The 22,164-nt window shown below is 37.6% G+C and overlaps 1 protein-coding gene across 1 annotated transcript in view; it reads left to right on the top strand.

The window, feature by feature from the left end:
• MAP3K5 (mitogen-activated protein kinase kinase kinase 5) overlaps positions 1–22,164 on the top strand; it is a 101,571-nt gene that overhangs the window by 62,906 nt on the left and 16,501 nt on the right. Inside the window, exons 12-21 of the mRNA XM_040550455.1 lie at positions 5,178–5,227; positions 10,194–10,290; positions 11,630–11,710; positions 13,584–13,717; positions 17,341–17,468; positions 18,232–18,368; positions 18,974–19,079; positions 20,031–20,188; positions 20,668–20,845; positions 21,898–21,918. Coding sequence (XP_040406389.1) covers positions 5,178–5,227; positions 10,194–10,290; positions 11,630–11,710; positions 13,584–13,717; positions 17,341–17,468; positions 18,232–18,368; positions 18,974–19,079; positions 20,031–20,188; positions 20,668–20,845; positions 21,898–21,918 — 1,090 coding nt within the window. The remainder of the gene's footprint in view (positions 1–5,177; positions 5,228–10,193; positions 10,291–11,629; positions 11,711–13,583; positions 13,718–17,340; positions 17,469–18,231; positions 18,369–18,973; positions 19,080–20,030; positions 20,189–20,667; positions 20,846–21,897; positions 21,919–22,164) is intronic.

Here is a 22,164-nt window from a genome sequence, read left to right as displayed (position 1 = left end):
TACTGAGGACATGAATGTATTAGAATGAGTCCAGAGGAGGGCCATGAAGATGATCAAAGAGCTGGAGCACCTCTCCTGTGAAGACAGGCTGAGGGAGTTGGGGTTGTGCAGCTTGGAGAAGAGAAGGCTCTGGGGAGACCACATTGCAGCTTTCAAGTACCTGAAGGTGGCCTACAGGAAAGCTGGAGAGCGACTCTTTGTCAGGGAGTGTGGTGGCAGGACAAGAGATAATGGCTTTAAACTAAAAGAGGGTAGGCTTAGTATAGATATTAGGAAGAAATTCTTTACTCTGAGGGTGGTGAGACACTGGCATAGGTTGCCCAGAGAAGCTGTGGATGCCCCATCCCTGGAGGTGTTCAAGGCCAGGCTGGATGGGGCTTTGGGCAACCTGGTTTAGTGGGAGGTGTCCCTGCCCATGGGGGGGGGGGGGCTGTGAATGTTGGAATTATATGGTCTTTAAGGTCCCTTCCAACCCAAACCGTTCTATCATTCTATGAATCTGTGATGTAGCGTAATATGTACTCATACGCGTTTTTTATAATGAACTTCCTGTACCCTCAGTATTGCTTTTCAGCTGTGGTAAATATTCCTTTCATGTGAAAGTAATAAAGTCTTGTGTCTTGAAATAGCAGGGCAATCAATCAAGAGGCAAAGAAATATTTGGCAGAAGGATAGATAGACATTCAGAAGGTATAGAAATTGGAAATTCAGGGAATTCCTTAAGTCAAGGTGTGAGATAGCCAGATATATTTAGAAAGCAGTTTAGAAACTCTGGAGATGCAAAGAGAGAGGAAGCAGTGAATGGTTATTACCTTCTGGGTTGCTTAGGAAGCAAACTGTTGGTAAGAGCGAAGATGGGGAGGACATCTTAGAACGCCAGAGAAAGAAGGGATCATGGAAACATGAAAGGGTTACACGAATAACGAATCAAGGCTGAGTCAGCCGGAATCAGAACACGTGAAACATAAGTGCTTCCGAAGAATTAGTACTGGTCATTCTTCTGTGGCAGCATTTTGATTGCTTACAAGGTAGGACAGTGAAGACCTACTTTCCAGGTAGTCAATACTTCAGCTTTTGTACTTGTGCCATTAAAGGATAAATGTTTTTGTATGCAGACGACATGATACAGTACTGCTTAGAATTTTTGTTGCAAGTTTGAGGAGAACGTAAATGAACAGTGCCTGAAATAGCACATTAGAGCACAAACTGAAATATTTGCATAGACCAATGAGTTTCTATTTGTTTTATTCTGACTTATGTTATTTTCACGTAGGTTCAGCCTATGAGAATAACAATAAAAAATATTTTTATGTGGTTCCCAGACAAAAGCAAAGCTTACCACATAGCAAATTATGATTTCAGTATGACAGGGTAAACCTTGCTATTGTAAAATATCTGTTCTGAAAGTGTTTCTGTACTTAGAATTTAGTCTATTTAGAAACCACTTGTATGTGCACGTGTTTTGTGTTTGTAGGTGTGGGATTTTTTTAGTGTGTAGTTCATTTGCAAACGTTACGTTCTGTTAAGTGGCTTGTCTATAGTATAAGAGGGAACATAGGACCAGAAAGGATGTTTTGGGCTATTGAGTCCTGTTGATCTCTGTTGCAGAAACCCCTGCTGTATAAAGTTTCATATAGAATGATCAAGCTCCATCTGAACACTGGCGTAGTTTTCACAAATGTAGTGTAGGTTTCACAAATGACTCTGTTGGAAAACGGTTTGAGAATGTCACTGCACCTGTAAAAGAGCCTAGAGGTGGAATACTACTGCTGAAGTAGCAGAGTGCTGCTTTAGGTCTTCTAGCTTTCAGTCTGAAGTAGTTTGTCGCCGTTCCATACTAATTTGTTCTTTTGTTTACACTGTTTATGTTAAATGGTTCTTCTCTGTTTGTTTACCTTACAGTATTTTTGAGGAGAATCCTGGTAGCTTTTAGAGTTTAATTTAGGTAAAACAAGTAGACTTGCTGCATGTGGCATATCACTGCTTATATTTCAGTTTGAGTTAACTTTACTTGAGCGGGTGCACTCAGATTCCTAAAAAGGTATTTCATAGCGTGTAAACATTCCTTTCAGCTATCGGTACATTTTCCTTAATATTTTCAGCAATGGCCCTGATTTGGGCAGTATATCTGTATTTTCTGCACACTAGTGTTAACCTACCTTTGCTTCCCTACTTACACGATAGCAGTAGACAAGGTCAGTTTTTGATGCGCTTACTAGTACTTTTGCTCTGGGCAGAGTCCTTACTGTAGTGACAGTAGTTTGGGATCTGATTGATACAGAGTGCAGGCATCCCTGCCTACAAGCAATAATATTCATCAAAAGAATGTACCAGGCAATTTGGTAGTTACAAATTCAGCTGTAGGATTATAATCTGTTGTTGCAAGTTTGCCAAAGTCCTTTGTATCCACCAGAAACTTTACAGGGAGAAAGGGGACTAGAAGAATTTGGAGATACGGGATTCCGTATCAGATGAATATAACCAATCTAATATCGGTCTTTAGGAAGAGATTTTGTGGAGGAAATGTGTATCATCTTTCAGCACACTGCACTAAAGAATGCTCTTACTTTGTCCTTACTAGGCTGATAATAGGCTTTGTAGGGACTGGTTAACAAATAAAGACCAGCTATCGTGGCTACAAGGACAGGTGAGACGTCTTGGTTTGGAAACTGCTTCAGCTATACAATTTTAATCCACATAGCATAGGTCTGTTAGAGGTTTAGCAGCTTGTGCTTCAGATTTCAGATCATAAAACTAACAGATTTACTTAATTTCCAAAATGCAGTCATTGCTTTAAGAATAAGGATTGTGAGTTATTAAGCATATGAACTTCCCTTCATGCACAAGAAATTTAAATTCTGCTTCAAATCCAAAGTGGAACTCAGCAGAGCTTGTAGCTGGCAATTTCCTAGTGAATAGGAGAATGACAATCAATAGTGGGATAAATAACATGGCCTTTTCCTCTTCTGTGGCTTTTTTTTAGCAGCATATCTTATTGTTTATGCCCTTATTAATAATAGGTTTTACATAGGCAAATGAATATAAAAATCAGATGGCATTGTGTTTTGTAGAATTCATGATACTTTTGCCCTCAGTACCCTAATTTTAGCAGTCCTTTCCACATGGGGCTAGAGGAATGCAGCAGTGCTGTTTGCAAGTTTGAAATAGAACAGCCTGTCTCTGTTTCGTGTTGGCTTCTGAAACCATTTTAAGTTTTGTTTTGGGTGGTTGGTGGTTTTTTGCCTAACTGAAGAACAGATGCTGGATTTGGATAGCATGCCTGATATGTTTACTCCAATGTATTCAAAACTTGGCAAGATCTTGAGGGACATAACTTTAATATTATTTCATTGCCTGAGAACATCGTGCGGTTAATGAAAGATGTATGAATCTGTGAGAGTTTAGTTGCATGTAGATGACACGTAAAGCCCACAATACTTATGCTTCTTGAAAATTTCTGCCTGTCAGGATGCTTGTTTTAGATTTAGACTTTAGATTATTCCAAGTTCTGGGAATTGGACAAGTACCAATACCTAGGCTCTGAAGAGAGTTTTCAAGCATAGAAAACTGGAAAGTGGAAAAAACTGGAAAGTGGTAGAGCTTGTATAGGGAGTGAGGAGTAAAAGAAGAGTGTGGATAAATCCCTCTGCAAATAAGGAAGGTGTAGTAGGTGGTCTTTCTTCATGCAAGAGAACCAGTCAACTTGATGGGTACCAACACTTCTTACTAGCATCGGTATTTCAAGATGCAGTCCCACTTCTTCATCTCAGGTTATTTTCCTGTCCCTCTGCCCCACTGGAAACTCTTCCCCCCATTTAAAATTTAAGAGATTCTGTAGTTACTGCATAATACTTTACAATTACAACAATGTGAAGTTTGTACTTCAAGTAAAATGTTTGCATGTATTCTCAGTATGTTGTGTTAGGCATTTTATAGTAGCCTCATAACCTTTAATGCAATTTGAGCAGAAAGAAAAGAACTACAGAGGAAAAAACCGATCTAGCAAGCCTTACAGAAAACTGCCGTAGCTGAGAGAATGACTTCATCTATCATTTGTTGCACATTGTGCATCTATTTTGGCCGTGTATCTGTTCTGACTCCTGTGTATGTCAATATCATGAAATGTTTTATATGCTACACATCTTCATGTTGTTGTTTGGGATACATTTGATTGTTTGACACTATGCACTTATGCTATAAACTACTTCTCAGCAAGATCTGTCTCCATGCCCTCTGATTGCTCAGGTGACTAAAACGCAAAATGAAGCTTAACTGTAGAGAGCATTTCCTTCAAATACGTTGCTCGTTGTGGTGGGATCCCAAGGTTGCCAGGACTTAGAGCTGGTGCAGTTCCACATTTTCCTGAAAGGCCAGTGTTTTCATCAGAAGATACAAAAGGCTTCTGATTCCTGCAGTAACTTTTATTAAAACTTAAGCGCAGATCGATACAACTGTCTGCAGAGAGAACTTGGTTCTGCTCAGTGTGACAGATTTAAAAGTAAAAGATAGGAAAACAAATGAGGCCTGGCCTTTTGTATTTTTGTAGGGTGGCTTCTTTCTTCCAGCCTAGTTTAGTACTCCAGCAGCTCATAGGAGTTTTGGTACGTTCTTACTGCTCTCTTCTGGATTCCTAGGGAAGTAGTCTGCTTTCCATTTCTTTGGACAGTTGGCCTTTGGATTTGCTCCTTCCCTGAGCAATTTCATCTCCTTTTCAAGTATTTTCCATTTCGCTCTCCAACATCAGACTCCCTGCTTGTAGCGTTCTCAGCTGATTCTTCCCACACACTCAGGACGCTGAGCATGTACAGCAGGCTGTTATTCTCAGCGGTGGTTTTTCTTCCCTCTTTCTAGAAGGTTGCAAGTGAAGCTGAATTGAGAAGGGCTGCCCATATAGTTTGTCCTAGGTGCTGATCTGCTGCTTTGCTTCCTTTCTAAAATAATATATACTGTGTTTGCAGAGCAAACAGTAAAGAGACAAACCAACCAAACCTATGTAGAACTTTTCTTTCTTTTTATGTAAGAAATGCCCTGAAGAATAACTGTTAAAAGGCTGTTATAATCCAAATGTTTCTCTTTTGGTCTCTTGAGTTCCAGGCTAGAAGATATGCCTACTGGCTCTTGATTTTCCAAAACGAAGGGGTTTTTATTTAACTTTTTTTTCCCCTCTTGTGTTACAGAAGGGTATTCATGAGTGGAACTTCAGTGCTGCTTCTATCAGGGGAGTAAGGTAAGTTGTTTCCCTTTCATCTTTTGAAATGAAAAGAGTAATTGAATGAATATTATATTAAGTTAGTGCTGTAGAACTTGGTGGGGTAATGGACACAAAATTGGAGCTGAATATTGCAAGTACTTCCACAGATGCTCTGTTGTAAGTGAAGCCCCAGAAATCTTATTCTGGATTCAGAAGTGACCACCTTCAGAGTTCATTATGTAAAAAATTAGGAAAAAATATTTGTTAAACTTAAGAACTAATATTTTTGTAAAGTTCATAATCACTTTATGTTAATTAAGGTTGAATTATAATAACTGCTAACGTTTCATGTCCCCTTGCCTGAGTTGTATCGCATCCAAAAGCTGTGGTTGTGCACTGAGATTCTGGCATACTGGGAAACTGCTAAACACAAGGAAGGTAGTCCTTGTCACAGATGCTTGTTGAACACAATATGTAAGCCAGGAAGTAGCCTGGATGCAGAAACAAGGAGGATATGAGGAATTGACTAGGGAAGGTGGGGAGGCGGGTTAATGTGTCTTGAAGTGTCCTAATTGCTTATCTCTTGAGTTTTGGTGTATGGGTTTTCTGTGCTTGCTTTTGGTATGGTACCAAAACGGTTTCAGAGAAGGCCCATAGGGAGGGGAGACTGTCAATGCAGTGATGATAAAAGCGGCAGAGTAGTGTATAGATTGTGAAATAAAAGCTCAAAGATTGTTTCAGAGACCGGAAAAGCAAATCAATAGGAAAGGTAAATAAATAACCTCCCAAAGATTAATGTGGAGTAGGTTAACATGAACTAATAAGCCGTGGGATCAAGAATGACGTGTGCAAGACTGGATTAGAGGAGTAGAATGTTACATGTTGAAAGCCTTCTAGGTTTTCTTTGGTCTGTGAGACACCAACAAAGGAGGAAATTTTGCCATCTTTGGCTAACTTTGCTTGACTTCAGGGGAGTGTTTTCTACTAGGAAGCACCATTCATTGCAGGTTTTTCTTAGCAGGGATGTTGTGTTGTATTGTGAACCAGTGGGTCTGCTCTGCTAGCCCAGCTTAAATGTAGTGAACGTTTTTGTCTGACAGGGTCCAGCCTTGCAGTTTGTGTCTGCTGATACTAAGAAAGTAGTGTTCTACCATTGTTGTGATCCCTTTAGATCAGATCTTCATCTTAGTCTCATTTGTTTTTCTAGGATTTATCTATGCTTTGGTATCGTGTGACTTTCCACTTGGTGTTTGTGTTTAGTGTAATTAAAAAACAAAGGTCCAGAAATCTTACGGTTTTTTAAATAGTCATTGCTCTGTTCTAATAATAACTGTTCCATACACACAAAGCTGTTGCTATGTCTGCAGTACATTTTTTTGCACAGATGGATGATTATTTTTCCTTCCAGCAATAACTTAAAAACAAAACACCATCAATAGACGTAGAAATTCAATCCTGTGGGATTTAGCTTATTTTGAGCAAAAATTGCAATGATACATTTAGTTCAGTGTGGTTTGGGTTTTGGTTATGGTATGTTTTGCTGTGCTTCTTAAAAAAAAATAAAACACACCTTTTTTGGCATTAGTAAGCTATAGTGTGGTTAGTACTTTTTTAGTATATTCTCCTGCATTTGTTATTTAAACCTGTCAATAGTCATTTAATTTGTCAGTTGAAATTCTAATTTGTTCATCTGGACAGATGTTCAAAACCTCTTGGAAAACTTTAAAATGAGTCAAGTTCAAGAGCCACTGAATTCTTAGAAAACTTAGTGGCTGCCTCTATGAGGAGCTGAAGGGGGAAATCTTTGTCTTATGCAATTATAAAACTGAATAAGTCTAGTTTTCAAATGTGCGAGTTTCTAATTGTTTCCTTTTTCAGTGTTTTTTCAGTTTTTTTTCCTGGCTTTATGAAGATAAATATTCTTTGGGGTGGGATGTTCTTCAGAACCAGGCCTGTTTCTAATTTATTTTTGTATCCGAACTATTTTTGGCTCCTCTGAAGCTCCTAGACTTAAAGCTGTCTAGGAAGGGAGAGTTCCCAGCCTTATTAAGGATTCTCTGCCTCTCTAGACTAGTAAGAGCCAGCTTTAGAGGTGCAGCCTTAACATACAAGGGAGGTCTTTGTACATGATCTTGAAGGCTTTTTCAGCAAAGGCCTCCATAAACATTTACTGCATTACATGAGGAGTCTCTTGGCAGCAGGGCTGAAGAGACATCTAGCACTGAAATGAGTAATGTTTTTGATAAATACTTCAAGGAAATGTTTGAGGGGACAATTATTCTGTGTGGTCCTTATCAGTCAGTGTAATCAGCATCTTATTTTAGCGTTCAACTCTCAGGAGTTGCACAGGAACTTGAAAATGTGTATAGAGCTCTCTGAACACACTGCTGAATCACACTCTATATGCAGGAAATCATAGTAATTGGGCTTAGCTTAAAAACAAACAAACAAAAAACTCGGTGATTAGTAGTTTGTGCTCTAATGTAAATAACTCTGCTTTCATCATATGCTTTCTTAACCTCTCATATGCAAATGTTTATTATTGAATCAGGCCAAAAGTACTGTTAATCCTTAAAGGCTTTATCAGAGCTTTTGGAACCTAGCTGCTTCCCCAAAGTGCTTTGCATCTCTTCCTCAATTTATCCAGAAAACTCCCTAGTATTCATTATATAAGTAAGAAGATACTATTTATTTTTCAAATTCAGAGGTAAAAAATAAAGTAGCAGAATGAAGTTGGTAGACTACAAATCGGAATTTCCTTGGTGTTCATTACGAGCCCTGGATTGTGAAATGACTGCTACTTGTGTTGTTTCCATGGGATCATGATGATAAATGTAGTATTAGAAACACAGTGATAAAGTTGGATGCAGATCTGCATTCAATTTTTTTCATAGTTAAAGAATTAACAAGGACGTTCATCTTCCATACCAAGTTCATGAAACTTGGAATCTTGTCAGATTGCTTAGTTATTACAGTGGAAGGTGTCTATCCTTCTCAATTCTGGAAAACAAATAAAAATTCCATGAAGCTGTTTTTCTATGGTTTCTGCCAATGCTTAACTGTTTTATCTGCTACTTCATCTAGAATTATTAGTTAGCATCTGCACTATTTGTCATCAGCTAATGGGAGTTCTGGATGCACATGAGTTGGGCACGTGGCCATGTCGCATTGTGCTTCCCTGCTTGTCTTCTGAGTTTTGCAAATTGAGCTCCAATTCTGCTTTCACAGAAGTCAGTGGGTATTACATATGCTCGATAACTCTCAAAATGAGGCATTTCCCGAGCAAATTACAGTTTCTTTTTATAACTTTGTATTTTTTAGTCTTCTTTTTTTTTCCACCTTAACTTTCTTTTTTTGGAGTGGAGAAGAAAGCAATATATATAACCAATATAAACATTCACTTAAAGGCCTTAAATATTTATGAATTTGCCTGGCCTCTGTGTATGCTCTACATTCTTACCTTTTTATTCACTACTATTTTAATGGCTTCTGTGCACGTCAGGTTAGTAAAATGTTTAAACTCACACGGAACTTTAGATGAATGAGTAATTATGTTAATATCAGCTGGAGTAACTCCACGGCTAGAGAGTTCATGTGTATGCTCGAAAAACTTCATGAAATAAAAGCTGACTGGTAAACCAGGGACAGTGACTGTCTTCCCAGATGTGTGCATCACTTAGTACACATGAACTTTTCCTGACAAAAATAGGTGAGTATCAACACCCAATGACAAGTAGTAATGAATCTGTCTTCTCATAAGTAGCTTTATGAAATGCAGATCCCTAGCTTGTCTAAACACCAGTTTCTTTATCAAAAGTTACGGCAAGTAGAGGAGTCATAAAAAGAAGCAACAACCATAGACACCTATTAAATGTTGAAAGTTATAAGTATTTCCTGACATTTAAAGAACTGCTATGTTAAATCATAAATTCTTTGGCAAGATATAGCAAAATAAAGCAGAATGGTATTCTAAGTGAATCAAAACCATGATGAATATCTTGATCCAACTAAAATAGGTTGATTTCATTAGCAGTGTGGATTTTGTATAGTCTTAATTTGTTCTGGTTTCTCAAATACTGTATTATATTGTCATAACAGCTCTGGCCACCTTTTTTTTCTGATACACTAGCAATCAATTACACTGAATCAGCTTGACACCTGACCCTCAACATGTGACAAAATTATGGAAAGAGCTCTTTCAATTAATGTTTAGTATTTTCTTTAATGAATACAGTAATGACATGTATATACAAAAAAAAAAATCTGGTGAATGATTATCTTTGCAAGAGCTGCAGCCTACTTTGGGTAGAAAACTGGCAACTGCATCAGAGTTTGTACATCTTTTATCTTGAGGCATATATGCATCCATAAGAAAATGTCATACATATTTCTACGTTATATTTGTACTCCTGTTTATAGCAATGAAAGCAAAACTGAAGAAAGGAGTGGGTGGGCAAGGCTGGTCAAGTCATTCACCTTTTTTTTTAATGTTGACCTAATTTAAAAATATTTTCCCATTATGCTATCAATTTACCAATTAATTCCTATGGAACCAATTGGAAACTTTTGTGTTCAGGATTGAGCTGTGGCTTATTCGTAAAGGGGGAAGAACTCATGATTTGAGTTCAAAGGCCAGCTTCCTAGTGTAATCCTGAAGCAATGTTTCATCCTGGCTTCAGGGCTGGCATTTTTAAGGGCCTTACCTAAATGCACTGAAAACAAAAATGACTCATGTCAATTAAAATATTTCTTTTAACTTCTTTGCTCCTACTTTTTGTTGGTCAGTGTATGGCGTAGGGGACAAGACGAATGATAGCAGACAACTGAACATGAACTTTGGAGGATATAAGAATGTAATTTTACAATAAGGAAAGACTATGGCTTCTTAGGTTTAATCTGGTGCTTTTTCATAATAAATACGTTGGTCTGTGTGGTTTGACGTAGCTTGTAGAAGCCCAGATGTGTTCTTCTAATAACATGTTCTGCTTGGCTGTTCTTTCAGCATTTCGAAGTTTGAAGAACGGTGCTGTTTTCTGTATGTGCTGCACAACTCAGATGACTTTCAAATCTATTTCTGCACGGAACTTCACTGCAGAAGGTGTGTCATAGTTATTTCAAAAAACAATCTGTATTAGGGTGGATGTTGTCTGCATGTACAGCAGTGGCTGACTGTTTCAGAACTATGGTGAGAGCATCCTCAGTTGTCACAGTCTTTTACGTGAAAGCATAGTACTACCCTAGAGAGGTATGAGGTTTGAGAAGTCAAAGAACAAGCTCAGACAAATACTAGAAACATAATTAAGATTTATATTTTTATGCATTTTATGGTATTATTTTTCTCTATTTGACATATTAAGGCTTACTACAAACTGTTTGCTGCTCCCCATTGAACAAAACATTTTAAACTTACAAAGGGACTTTCTGAAATAGCAGTATTTGGGGTAACACCAATAATCTAGGAGGTCTTGTCAAGATTTTTCTTTTACTGTAGTTGAAGTTTTATTTCTGATTACAGAGAAGCACACTTGATGTTCTTTACATTAGTTTAGCATTGTGGTTATTAAGTATGATTGTAGCAGTATCCCTATAGGAAACTTGGCAAGGGTTTACACAAAATTAAAGGTGTTTTAGTTACTCTAAGCTGCACTTCTGTCCTCTGAGCGTAAGGGTTGTGGTCTTGAATTGATCCAGAAGGCATTCCTGGAGAGGATTTCTTGTATTCTTGTCCTTAAAAAGGCTGCAGCTTTACCAAAATTTACTGTATTACTTCATGGTAATGGCTGTGGCTACCTTGAAGCTCAATTCTCACCTCATCCTCTCATCAACTCCAGTCAATACGGATTCTTTTACCATGTTCCCTTTGTATCTGGATATTTCTCAGAAGATGAGTGAGCAGTAGCTTGGCATGATATTTCTGCCTATGTTTTTTTCAAAGGAGGTAAGTCATATGCAGTGATATTTTTTTTAATGGGAATTTGTAAAATAGACCCCCCTTTTCATTGAAACTGAAACTAGTCTTTCTGCTCTACAAAAACTTCTGCAAATGTATGCAAAAATTCTAGGCACTTCTCCTGATGCTTCAGTGCTTTCATTGGATGTAAAGGAACAATGGTATAGGACAAGAATTTCACCTGGTATGTATGTGGATTATTGAAATACAAATTCCATTGATAGTTTCAGACATCATGGATGTCTCATCACATATAAAAGATGGACGTTAATTAAGTAGGAGGGGTGCTGGTTTTGCTGTTAAATCTCCATGTAAAAAATCTTTTTTTCCTTTTTGCTGACAAACAAGCTTTTACACCGACTTTATACGTAAATCTAATCTTTCGGTTCATTCAGTACTTTAGAGCGAAGTGCTTTGTATGTCCCCATGCTGTCTCAAATACATGTTTGCATTTTTTTTTGATTTTCTTTTTCTTGCTTTTAACAGGTTTTTTTGACATGGTGAACAGCATCACTGAAGAAATAGGGAAGACTACAGAGGAAGGGGAATGTGATGGAGACTCCCTGGAGGTATATAGTGTGTTTCTTGTTGTTTTTTAAACTTATTTTCAACACACCAACTATTATGGATTTCTACTGCAGGGTTTCACTAAGGGAATAAATTACTCATCCCTTCACTAAAAGAAGTTAGATGAAAGCTATGGTTTACAAAAGTTTATCCCCTACTAATTATTACTTAATGATTCTTTGTAACACATTCAGGTTTTATAACCAACATAGATTAATTGCTTATTTCAGTTAGCATACTCACTTGTGAAAGTACTCAACTAAAATTCTTCATAATTGCACTTTATTGCAAAGTAATTCTTGCTACAGTTACTTCAGAGTCTAGTCATAGTCAGGCAATATTAGCATCTGTTTAAATTTATAGACTGTCTATTTCGTGCATCACTGGAATCATGTACACTTACATTATTGGCAGGTCGTCTGCATAACAAACAAGGATATAATTGTAGTTGGGGAAGGCTTGTCCATGGTGGTTATGATATGTAGGCAAGCATCGTAATGAGCCGCAAACTCAAATCAAATAATGATGGTGGTGTGGCTGGGAGTCTTTCTGCCCTTAGCCTACTAACTCACACTGAAGCCTAGGATGCCTTACTTATGCTATCAACCATGTTAGCTGAGTTACAGCTTGCATGTGTATGTCATTACACTGTATTCCCACGTTGATTTTTTTATCTGAACATATGAATTGCTGAAAAGTGAATGCAAGGCCACTGAGTGCAATGCAGTCTTTAGATTTTCATGTAGGCGGCAGGAAACAAGCCGGAATACTTAGGACCATGTCCTGGATCTCTGGAGACATCTGAAACTAACTGAAAAAGTCAGTACTGAATAATAAATCCAGTACTCTGTCCCAGTTTTGACGTTGGAATTTTTATAACATATCTGAAATTGTAGATGGAACAAATGGAAACCACTAGAGTGACTTTTGGGCTAAAAAAAAATACCCTATAATGAGAAACTATGATTACCTAATTGTTTTATTTTAGCAAAAAGAAAAGCAGTAGGTCACTTGATTATAGTGCGTATCTTTACAGGGAAAATTGCTAATTGTTAATAGGCTCTTTAATTTAGTAGAGAAAAAACAATGAAATATAGTGATGCCAAAAGATGTAAGAATTAAAGATAAGAGGAATGACTTCACGCTGAGAATCTGTTGAAATATTACTAAAGCTAGTAGTGGATTATCTGTATCTTTTACTAAAAAGATATCAGTCTTTATTTGCAGGGAAAATAAAAATACTTTATTTAGGCACGAGCTACTGGTCTCAGCATGGGAATGAGCAAGTGAAACTATATGTCTGTATTACACAAGAGGACAGATGAGATAATCTAATGACCGTTTCTGGGCTGGCCTTAAACTCTTTGAAATTTAAATTCAGCCGAAACCATGGTTAATACACTGCAATCCTGACTAACCTCCATTGGCACACTCTGCTGTCTGACCTGGCACTGGCAAAGTTGGTTTTGCTGTTTTTGGAAGATGTGGTCGGGTCAGGAGAGCATCTGGAATAAATTAAGACACACTTGCTTTGTGTGTCTGTGTACAAGCTGAAGTTCTCAGTTTGGTGCAGAGTGCCCTCTGTCGTCTTTTGTTGTCTTTACTCCTACCAATAGGATTGCAGGTGCTGTTAAAACATACAAATGTAACTACACAGAACAGATAACGGCCTGCTTAGCCTTTCACACTTAACTGAGATGGCTACCTTAGAAGCCAATGCTTTCTGTAAAGTCAGTGGAGGGACAAGGGCATGTCTGCAAAGTACACAAATTGTCATCTTGAAGTATTTTTCTAGATGCCTTAGTTATGTGCCTGGAGTCAGATGAAATACATCTTATCCCTCTGTTTCATTTAAATGTGTTGTTTGTTTTGCAGTATGATTATGAATATGATGAAAATGGTGAGCGAGTAGTTCTTGGGAAAGGAACATACGGCATTGTATACGCAGGACGAGATTTGAGCAATCAAGTCAGAATCGCTATTAAAGAAATCCCAGAAAGAGATAGCAGGTATGGTAATTGAACCTTATTCCAGACTTTGTGCATTACATACTTTCATTATTAAGTAATCTTAATGAACCAAAATCTGATTAAGTAATCTGATTGAAGAGCTCCTATCGCTCTTCTACAAAGCTGTCAATAAACTGTCAGTTATATCATGGTACTCCCTTTCTTTCTAAGTAAACATTTCCATGTTACGGAATGGTTTATGATTGCAATAACTGAGAATTTGTTTTCTAGTTTTGGTCTTAGTAGTTCATAATAATTTTTCCTTCCAAAAGAAATGTTGCTGAAATACAGAATCTCGCTCAAATACCTTGTGAAAAGCTCTGTCTTAAGCATGTTTATAAGAAGCATGCATACATAAGCAGGTTCTTATAAAAGAACTTCTGAAATTTATAACTTCCAGAATCCTTTAAAACTCTGAGCCTGAATTGTTGATAAAGACATTTTCCTTTTTCTGTTTGAGCCTAATTTATTATGAAGCCCCTTCACAGTAGCATAAAACGTGTAATGATCTTTTTGTCCGTGCTTCTTAATTCAGTAACTTTGTCTGTGTAGTACCTTGTCTCATTTATAATGGTTAACATGTAAAGGCCAAACATGTCATGTCTATTGTACTTGTATATCTTGAGGTTTGTAGTATGTGGTATTCTGAATACATAATTTCCACAAATATTCTCATGAAAGTGATAGCAAGTCTACACATACAATTTCTTTGCAAATTGAACTGACTTTAAGAATAACTTGACAGTTTAAAAGTTCTAAGATTACATTTGTTTTTGTGGTCAAGTGTTGTGCGAGCTATTTCTTAACAGGTGAGTCAAGCGCCTGGATCTTTGAAGTGCCTCTCAGATTATAAAGTATCATCAAGACTATAACTTGTGCCTCTATATTCAGAAAGCTAGGAAAAGTAGGAAACAGTTATTTCCGTGGTCGGTAACTGGAAGATAAATCCCTCCTTTTACTAATGATTAAAGAAATATTTTTTTATGAAGGAAGCTCTTCAAATAAATACAGAACACTACTTGTTATCAGGAGGAATAACATGCTAAGTGAATATGGGTAAAATACCGGGTGTGCCAATTGGTGGGTTTTTTTCCATCATTTAAGTCAGGAACAGAATCCATATTTGCAGGTTTTTTTTGTCTTTTGCCCATTTTACTACTTGCTTTTACTGTCCTGATCTAATGGATAGCTTCTCCATCAGCAGAATTTCCCATATTTTAGCAGCACCTGGGGTTGTTGGTTGATGAGAAGCTCAACATGAGCTGGCAATGTGCACTTGCAGCCCAGAAAGCCAACTGAATCCTGCGCCACATCAAAAGAAGCATGGCCAGCAGGTTGAGAGACATGATTCGCCCCCCTCTCCTCTGCTCGTGTGAGGCCCTGCCTGGAGTGCTGCATTCAGCTCTGGGGCCCCCAGCACAAGAAGGGCATGGATGTATTAGAATGAGTCCAAAGGAGGGCCGCAAAGATGATCCCAGGGCTGGAGCACCTCTCATATGAAGAGGAGGGACAGGCTGAGGGAGCTGGGGTTCTTCATCCTGGAGAAGAAAAGGCTCCAGGAAGACCCCATTGGGGCCTTCCAGTACCTAAAGGGGGGCCTACAGGAAAGCTGGGGAGGGACTCTTTGTCAGGGAGTGTGGTGATAAGACAACGAGTAATGGCTGTAGATAGAGATTAGGTATAAGGCGGATATTCTTCACTGTGAGGGTGGTGAGGTCCTGACACAGGTTGCCCAGAGAAGCTGTGGATGCCCCATCCCTGGAGGTGTTCGAGGCCAGGCTGGATGGGGCTTTGGGCAACCTGGTCTGCTGGGAGGTGTCCGTGCCTATGGCAGGGCGGGTGGAATTATATGGTCTTTAAGGTCCCTTCCAGCCTAAATAATTCTAAGATTCTGTGATTCCAGGAAATCCTCCATCTTTCTGGAGAATTTTATTTGCTTAATTATGTAAGTTACTCAAGACTAAATGAACTGTGTAGTTTAACAACTCAGGGAAGAATTACATGCATGTTTCTGTTGCCACTCTGAATTACTATTAATTACTCTGATACAACTCAGAAATATAACCTCAGATGATTTTTGGATTTCTGAATGACAAACAGGGTAGTTAAAATCTTATTGTTGTGCAGAGGGGTGTGACAAAACTCAAATTATTTTTAGTACATGGACTGAGAGTTGCATGAGGGTCACACTTTCTTTAATGAAATACTTTTTGTTTTCTATGACATTCATATTCCAGAGGCATTTTGAGATGACCTACTTTTTTTTGCCCTCTACTTCTTAAAATTCAGCCTCCGTTTGTAGCTTGATGCTGTTGTTAGGGTGAACTGGTAACTACTTGCTCCAAAAGAGTGGAGCTCACAGGTGCTTTTACCCCAAGAACTTGGATTGCATTCCTGGCACTGGCACTTTACTAGCTCCAGGAAGAACTAAATCCTAGACTTGAAGCAGCAGAAAACCATCTCGACCCCTAATTTCCCCAGCACAAATATGAATAAATGAAAGTGTTGTTGCCAGTTTGTTAGGAGGCCAGAATGTCACCAGTATTGACTCAAAATCTGTGCTGAGAGCAACCTGTTGAGGGTGAAAAGGAATGGGGGGGAAGAATGTTCCTTCTGGTCGCAGTTAGCTGCAAGGTTGAGATTGTGGTTTAATTTAGTACTCCCACAGTATAAGCACCTGAACATGTCCTCACATGCTCAACACTCTGCAGCTACTTGTTGAACTGAGCGGAGAGGTCTGTGTCCAACATCTATCTCAGCTATCCTGAAAGTATGACTACAGACATTAGTATTTTGCTGGAAGTAGCCACCAGACTCTGAATGTATTACCTAAATTTTGCCAGACAAAACACAGGATCTGGCAGCTAACCTGCCAGGGTGTGTGCGACTCACCTGTGGGTGGGAGAAGAGTATTAGAGCTGGCTCAGGGGAGCACGTCAGCTTCTGAGGTAGGGTTCTGGTGCTGTTCCACACCAGAAGGGTCTGGACTTCAGAAACGTTGACAAAAAAGACTGCAGAAAAAGCTTACCTCTCTGAAAAAGACTTGATCTTTGACTAAACTAAATTTGAAATTATTCTGATGAGTTCTTCTGAATTCTTCTCCATGAAAAGACTCCTGATTTCTTACTTTGATAGCAATCCACTCTTGCTTTCAGATAAGACTCCTTCTTTATTAGTAGAAACTTAAATGGCGATTTGTTTTAATTATTGAGCTGATCTTAATTATACATTTACTCAATTGTTTACTAGTTCACTTTGGCACTAGTCTAAATACAACCATTTGCCCAACTGTTTATTCTCTTTGTGTTGAGCTGGATTGTAGTTCCTTTTCCACATATCATTTTGCCTAGGCTGTCTATATAAATAAATGTACATTTATCACATTTTGTGTGTGTACAATATTACATATAATTTTGTATGTTGTGTATATTCATATGTGAATGGTTTCTTAGTATGTGGTGGTTATAACCACTGATGTTAAATGTGTCTAACAGATCATATTGTATTACTGTATGCAGTACTTCAGTGTAAATGTTTCATGTGACCTGAAATAAAACTTTACCACAGTAAACTCAAAACTTTATTCCTGAAGCTCAGTATTGCATAAATTCTTTTCTTGACAGATACTCCCAACCTCTGCATGAAGAAATAGCTTTGCATAAGCATCTCAAACATAAGAACATTGTCCAGTATTTAGGATCTCTTAGTGAGGATGGTTTCATTAAAATATTCATGGAGCAGGTGCCCGGTGGTAAGTAGTGGTCGAGACTGGTTTGGTGATTATTTTTTCTTAACATCTTAAAAATATAAGACCTATAGCACTGCAGAGTGATGTATTTCATGAAAAAAAAATCTTTAATATGTCTTTCTTAAATTAATGGAAAAAACTGTAAGGGTTTTCCAAGTGCTTGATCAGGATTTAGACAAGATGTGCTACAGATACAGCTCAGATTGTTGTTGTGGCAGGTGATTGGTGACCATCCTACTAGAAAGACTGCAGCTAGTCTCCGATGACTGAGCCCTTCTCAAGTACCTAACACAAGGGAATCATGACTGGCAATTGTTTCTGTTTGAGACCAAAGAAGTTACACCAGCCAGACATAATGAAAATCCCACTTATGGGGTTTAGCTTCTTGAGATGCTGTGGATTTGGTTTATGTACAGAAGTGTGCATATGTATACCCACCCTTTTTCACTCTTTCACAACATTCTTCTTGGACAACTTATCTCCAGGCATAACAGAGATGAGCACATTGACTAAAAAGTTTCTGATCTGCTTGCTTGAGAGAATATATCTGCTGCAGCCAAGGCCAGTGGAGATACTTAGACTCTTTTTAATTAGTCAGGAATTTGATGATGCAAGAAAGTATTTCCAAGAGAGGGCCTTTCATTGTACAAGAAGTACCTACACTTGGTTTGGGATTGTTGGTTGTTGTTACTTTGCTTATCCTTTGGGAGAGGAGGTAGAATTTAATTTGGTTTTACTCTCATTTTTTTCCTCTCCAAAATTATAGGCAGTCTTTCTGCTCTTCTACGATCAAAATGGGGACCATTAAAAAATAATGAGCAGACAATTGGCTTTTACACCAAGCAGATTCTTGAAGGATTAAAATACCTCCATGATAATCAAATAGTGCATCGAGACATAAAGGTGAGAAATTGTGGAGATTAAGCCTGGTGTTATGTAACTGCATGACCCGTTTATTTGTTCTGTAGCTTAAACTTTCTTCTGGAAGCTATTCATTGTCACAGACTTTCTGCTATTCTGAAGTGTACATTAGATAAGTGAGCCATCGTAACTTGAATTTACACTAACAAAATATTTTTTTAGAAAAAAATTACATATAGCCACATCAGATGTGGTAAAGTGGATGGATATTTTTTACTTACGTTTTCAATGATGTGATCAAGCTTTCATAAAAACATATCAGGAGTGAAGAAGGCTGTGGGTGGGATATGAACAGTTTCTTTTCCAATGAGATTCTAGACTTTAAAAGTTCCTTTTTTTTTAAAGATGTGTTTCTCTGTCTTGGTCTTTAAACTAAAATTCTTGTAGATGGAGAAGTTCACTTTGAGATTAAATTTCTGATAATGGGATTACGTAAGGTGGGAATGCTATTGATTTCTTTTTCTTGTTCATGCTAAAGAGCCTTAGGAAGTAATTCTTACTTACAAAAGGGTGTATTCTAGATACAAGTAATGCAAGTGAGACAAATAGCAGAGAAAAATAATTGCTCTGAATGTTCTGTTCCTTAGGGTGATAACGTGCTGATCAACACATACAGTGGAGTGTTAAAGATTTCGGACTTTGGAACTTCAAAGAGACTTGCAGGAATCAACCCGTGTACTGAAACCTTCACTGGTATGTTCTCAGAGGAGATTCTTTCCTTACTCCAACTTCCAGTATAGGGTCATATTTCATAGCTGCCTAACTTCTATTGACTTCAAATCAATGTAAAAAGTCAATGGAAGAGTGAACGCTGCATAGCTTAAGAGCAAGTATACCTAAATCAGCTTAAAGACACAAAGACAGTGCTGCTTTGGAAGTTGCATTTGAGAAAAAAAAAAAAATCCCTCCACAGCAGAAGAGCACTGTCTTTCCTATGTCATGTTTGAGTCTGCCTCTTCTATATAAATGGCTTTTTCATTGTGCTGACCTGAAGCTAACTCTTTTTTCTTTCATGACTGGTTTGGGCATCCTGGCATCATCTACAAAACTTGTCATTAACTTAATTCTCATTCTGCTTGATAATTTGATTTGGATGTTAAACCACGAAATCACACAGTGGCACTATATTAAATAATTACTCAAAATGAGAAGTGACCGTTATTTTAATTCCTTTCTCTGTTCAACTTCTGTTCAAATAGAACAGAATGCTTTATCAGGATGATTCCCATCAGAAAAGAAGCCTTAATATCATCCACTATTTTAGGTTCAGGTTTCACTTCATTTTCCACTCTGAATGCAATTCAGATTAATCTTCCTTATTTTCATCTTAATCCATATAACACAGTAAATAAAAATTACATCTAATCCAATGGTCATTGAAACCTCTAGTAATTGTCGTGGTCACTGAAGAGATACAAGATCAGTACATGATATCAGATGCTTTTAGCATAAATAACATTTTGAATAGTATTTTGAGATTGTTTAATGCACGAGGAAACTTCTAATTTTTTATTTTGAATAATAGTGTTTTTGTTAACTCTCCTGATATCATTCACTTCCCGCTTATTTTGTTTGTCTTGTTATTTAGCTATCTATTGCATCTTTCATGTGTGTAAATAACAATGATGGCTGTGTTTTAAACAGGTACCCTTCAGTATATGGCACCAGAAATCATTGACAAAGGGCCCCGTGGCTATGGGAAAGCTGCAGACATCTGGTCTTTGGGATGCACAATCATTGAGATGGCTACAGGAAAACCCCCATTTTATGAACTGGGAGAACCACAAGCAGCTATGTTTAAGGTCAGCCATCTTCCTTGTACAACTCAGACCGGTACTTGTAAACACAGGAAATCTTGTGACTGTTTTGGAAAAGCTAGAATTATAAGGAAAAGATGGTAAAGGAAATGCTTCACTAATGAGGATGTTAAGAAGAATGAGCTGATTCAATTGAGTGGGAGTGCTGTGTGTATTTGAAGAGAGTAATGGAGCAGTAACAGCTATTCACTAGCATTTTTTCTTCTTTAAAAAAAAAGGCAAAGAAAAGCAGTTCTGACTTCTCCACTTTGTGAGAGCCTCTCCTTACAATTGTATTTTTTAATTTGATCGAATAATTACACAGTTGGCAATAATTTCGTTCTTTGCATTAATGAACAAGTTATAGAAAGGTAATATCGAAACATGGTAACAATATACTACATCTGGTATCTACATGTTTTTTGCTATTTAGCATTTGAGAAAAGAACAGTGCAGAACGTTGTTTTTTTTCCCCTTTGTCTCAGGTGGGAATGTTTAAAATACACCCAGAGATTCCTGAATCCATGTCTGCAGAAGCCAAGGCTTTCATATTGCGTTGCTTTGAACCAGATCCTGATAAACGAGCTTTTGCTCATGAACTACTTGTAGATGAATTCTTGAAGGTTTCAAGCAAAAAAAGAAAGTCCCCGTCAAAACTCTCAGGTAACTGTTGCTAAACAACTCACTCTGGAATTTCTCTCTTAAAAATCATCAGTTTCAGGAAACAATATCTTTTAGTCTTTAAGACGAAGACTGTAGATCCCCATCCCAGATGAATGTTCAGTTGTAGTCTTTTGTTCCAGTGGCTTTCTGTAGAAAGACTGGTTGTAGCACAATTCTGCTAGCAAGTTGTCACTGAGGTGATTATATAAATATTTATATTAAGGTTTAGAATAGTATAGAATAGTTTCGTTTGGAAGGGACCTACAAAGATAGTCCAGCTGTCAGACTTTTTTTGGGCTGATCCGAAGTATATCGTTAAGAGGCATTTAGATGATGCTCTTAAACACAGACAGGCACAGGGCATCGACCACCTCTATAGGAAGCCTGTTCCAGTGTCTGACTACCCCCTTGGTAAAGAAATTTTTAATAATGTCTAGTCTGAACCTCCTCTGATGCAGATTTGAGCTGTTGCCATGCATCCTGTTACTAGAAACCAGGAAGAAAAGATTAGCATCTCCTTCTCTACTACCCCCAAAAGTCTTTCTCTGTCTCTTTGTTTTTTTCAGATGTGTATATGTTTCCATTCAAATAATGTTTGTACAGAGTGCATTTTGTACAAGGTAGTAACGTGATATTGAGCATTGAAAGCTTTTTACATGAATGAAATAATGCTTGTCCTATAGCAAACTGCATTATTTCCCCCCACACACACACTCACACATGTTCCCTGCAATGTTTTTAAATTATGTAACGTAACTAAAGTTTTGAGAGTATGTATTAAATATATGTTATGCATAATTTTAGCATGATACCTTCAAGGAGAAAATACTAGGTAAAGGAGATAACATTGAATGATAGCTTTTAGCTTCTATTTTACAGATTCAATTTAATTTTAAATGGCAATAAATCTTATTTAAAATAAGAATTTGCACAGAGGAGAGTCCAGATGGTCCATAAAAATGAGAAGGGAGTTATTCTTTAGATTATGCTTATTTCCTCAGTTAATTTCAGCACAATTAACTTCATTTTTTTTCTTCGCTTGTCTCCCACAGTTCTCTCAGCTAACACAAATGGTGAGTTTTAACATACTTTTCTATAAAAACATAACTGTGTAGACTCTGTGGTTATCACTTACTGGTATAATTTGCCACACCAAATTCTTGCAAAGAGAAGTGGGCATAATTATAAAAATAAATGATGTTTCTTAGGAAGCTCTAATTCATTGTACAAATTTTAATGAATAAAAAAAATATTTGTAATGCTACCTTGGCTTAATTGTCTATACGGGTGGGTAAAACAGGCTTGAAGAGCTGAATTGT

The sequence above is a fragment of the Cygnus olor genome, chromosome 3 (assembly GCF_009769625.2).
Source record: "Cygnus olor isolate bCygOlo1 chromosome 3, bCygOlo1.pri.v2, whole genome shotgun sequence".
In the NCBI taxonomy this organism is placed as follows: Eukaryota; Metazoa; Chordata; class Aves; order Anseriformes; family Anatidae; genus Cygnus; species Cygnus olor.
Note: the sequence above shows the minus strand (reverse complement) of the source record. Positions and strands in the feature narration are given on the sequence as shown.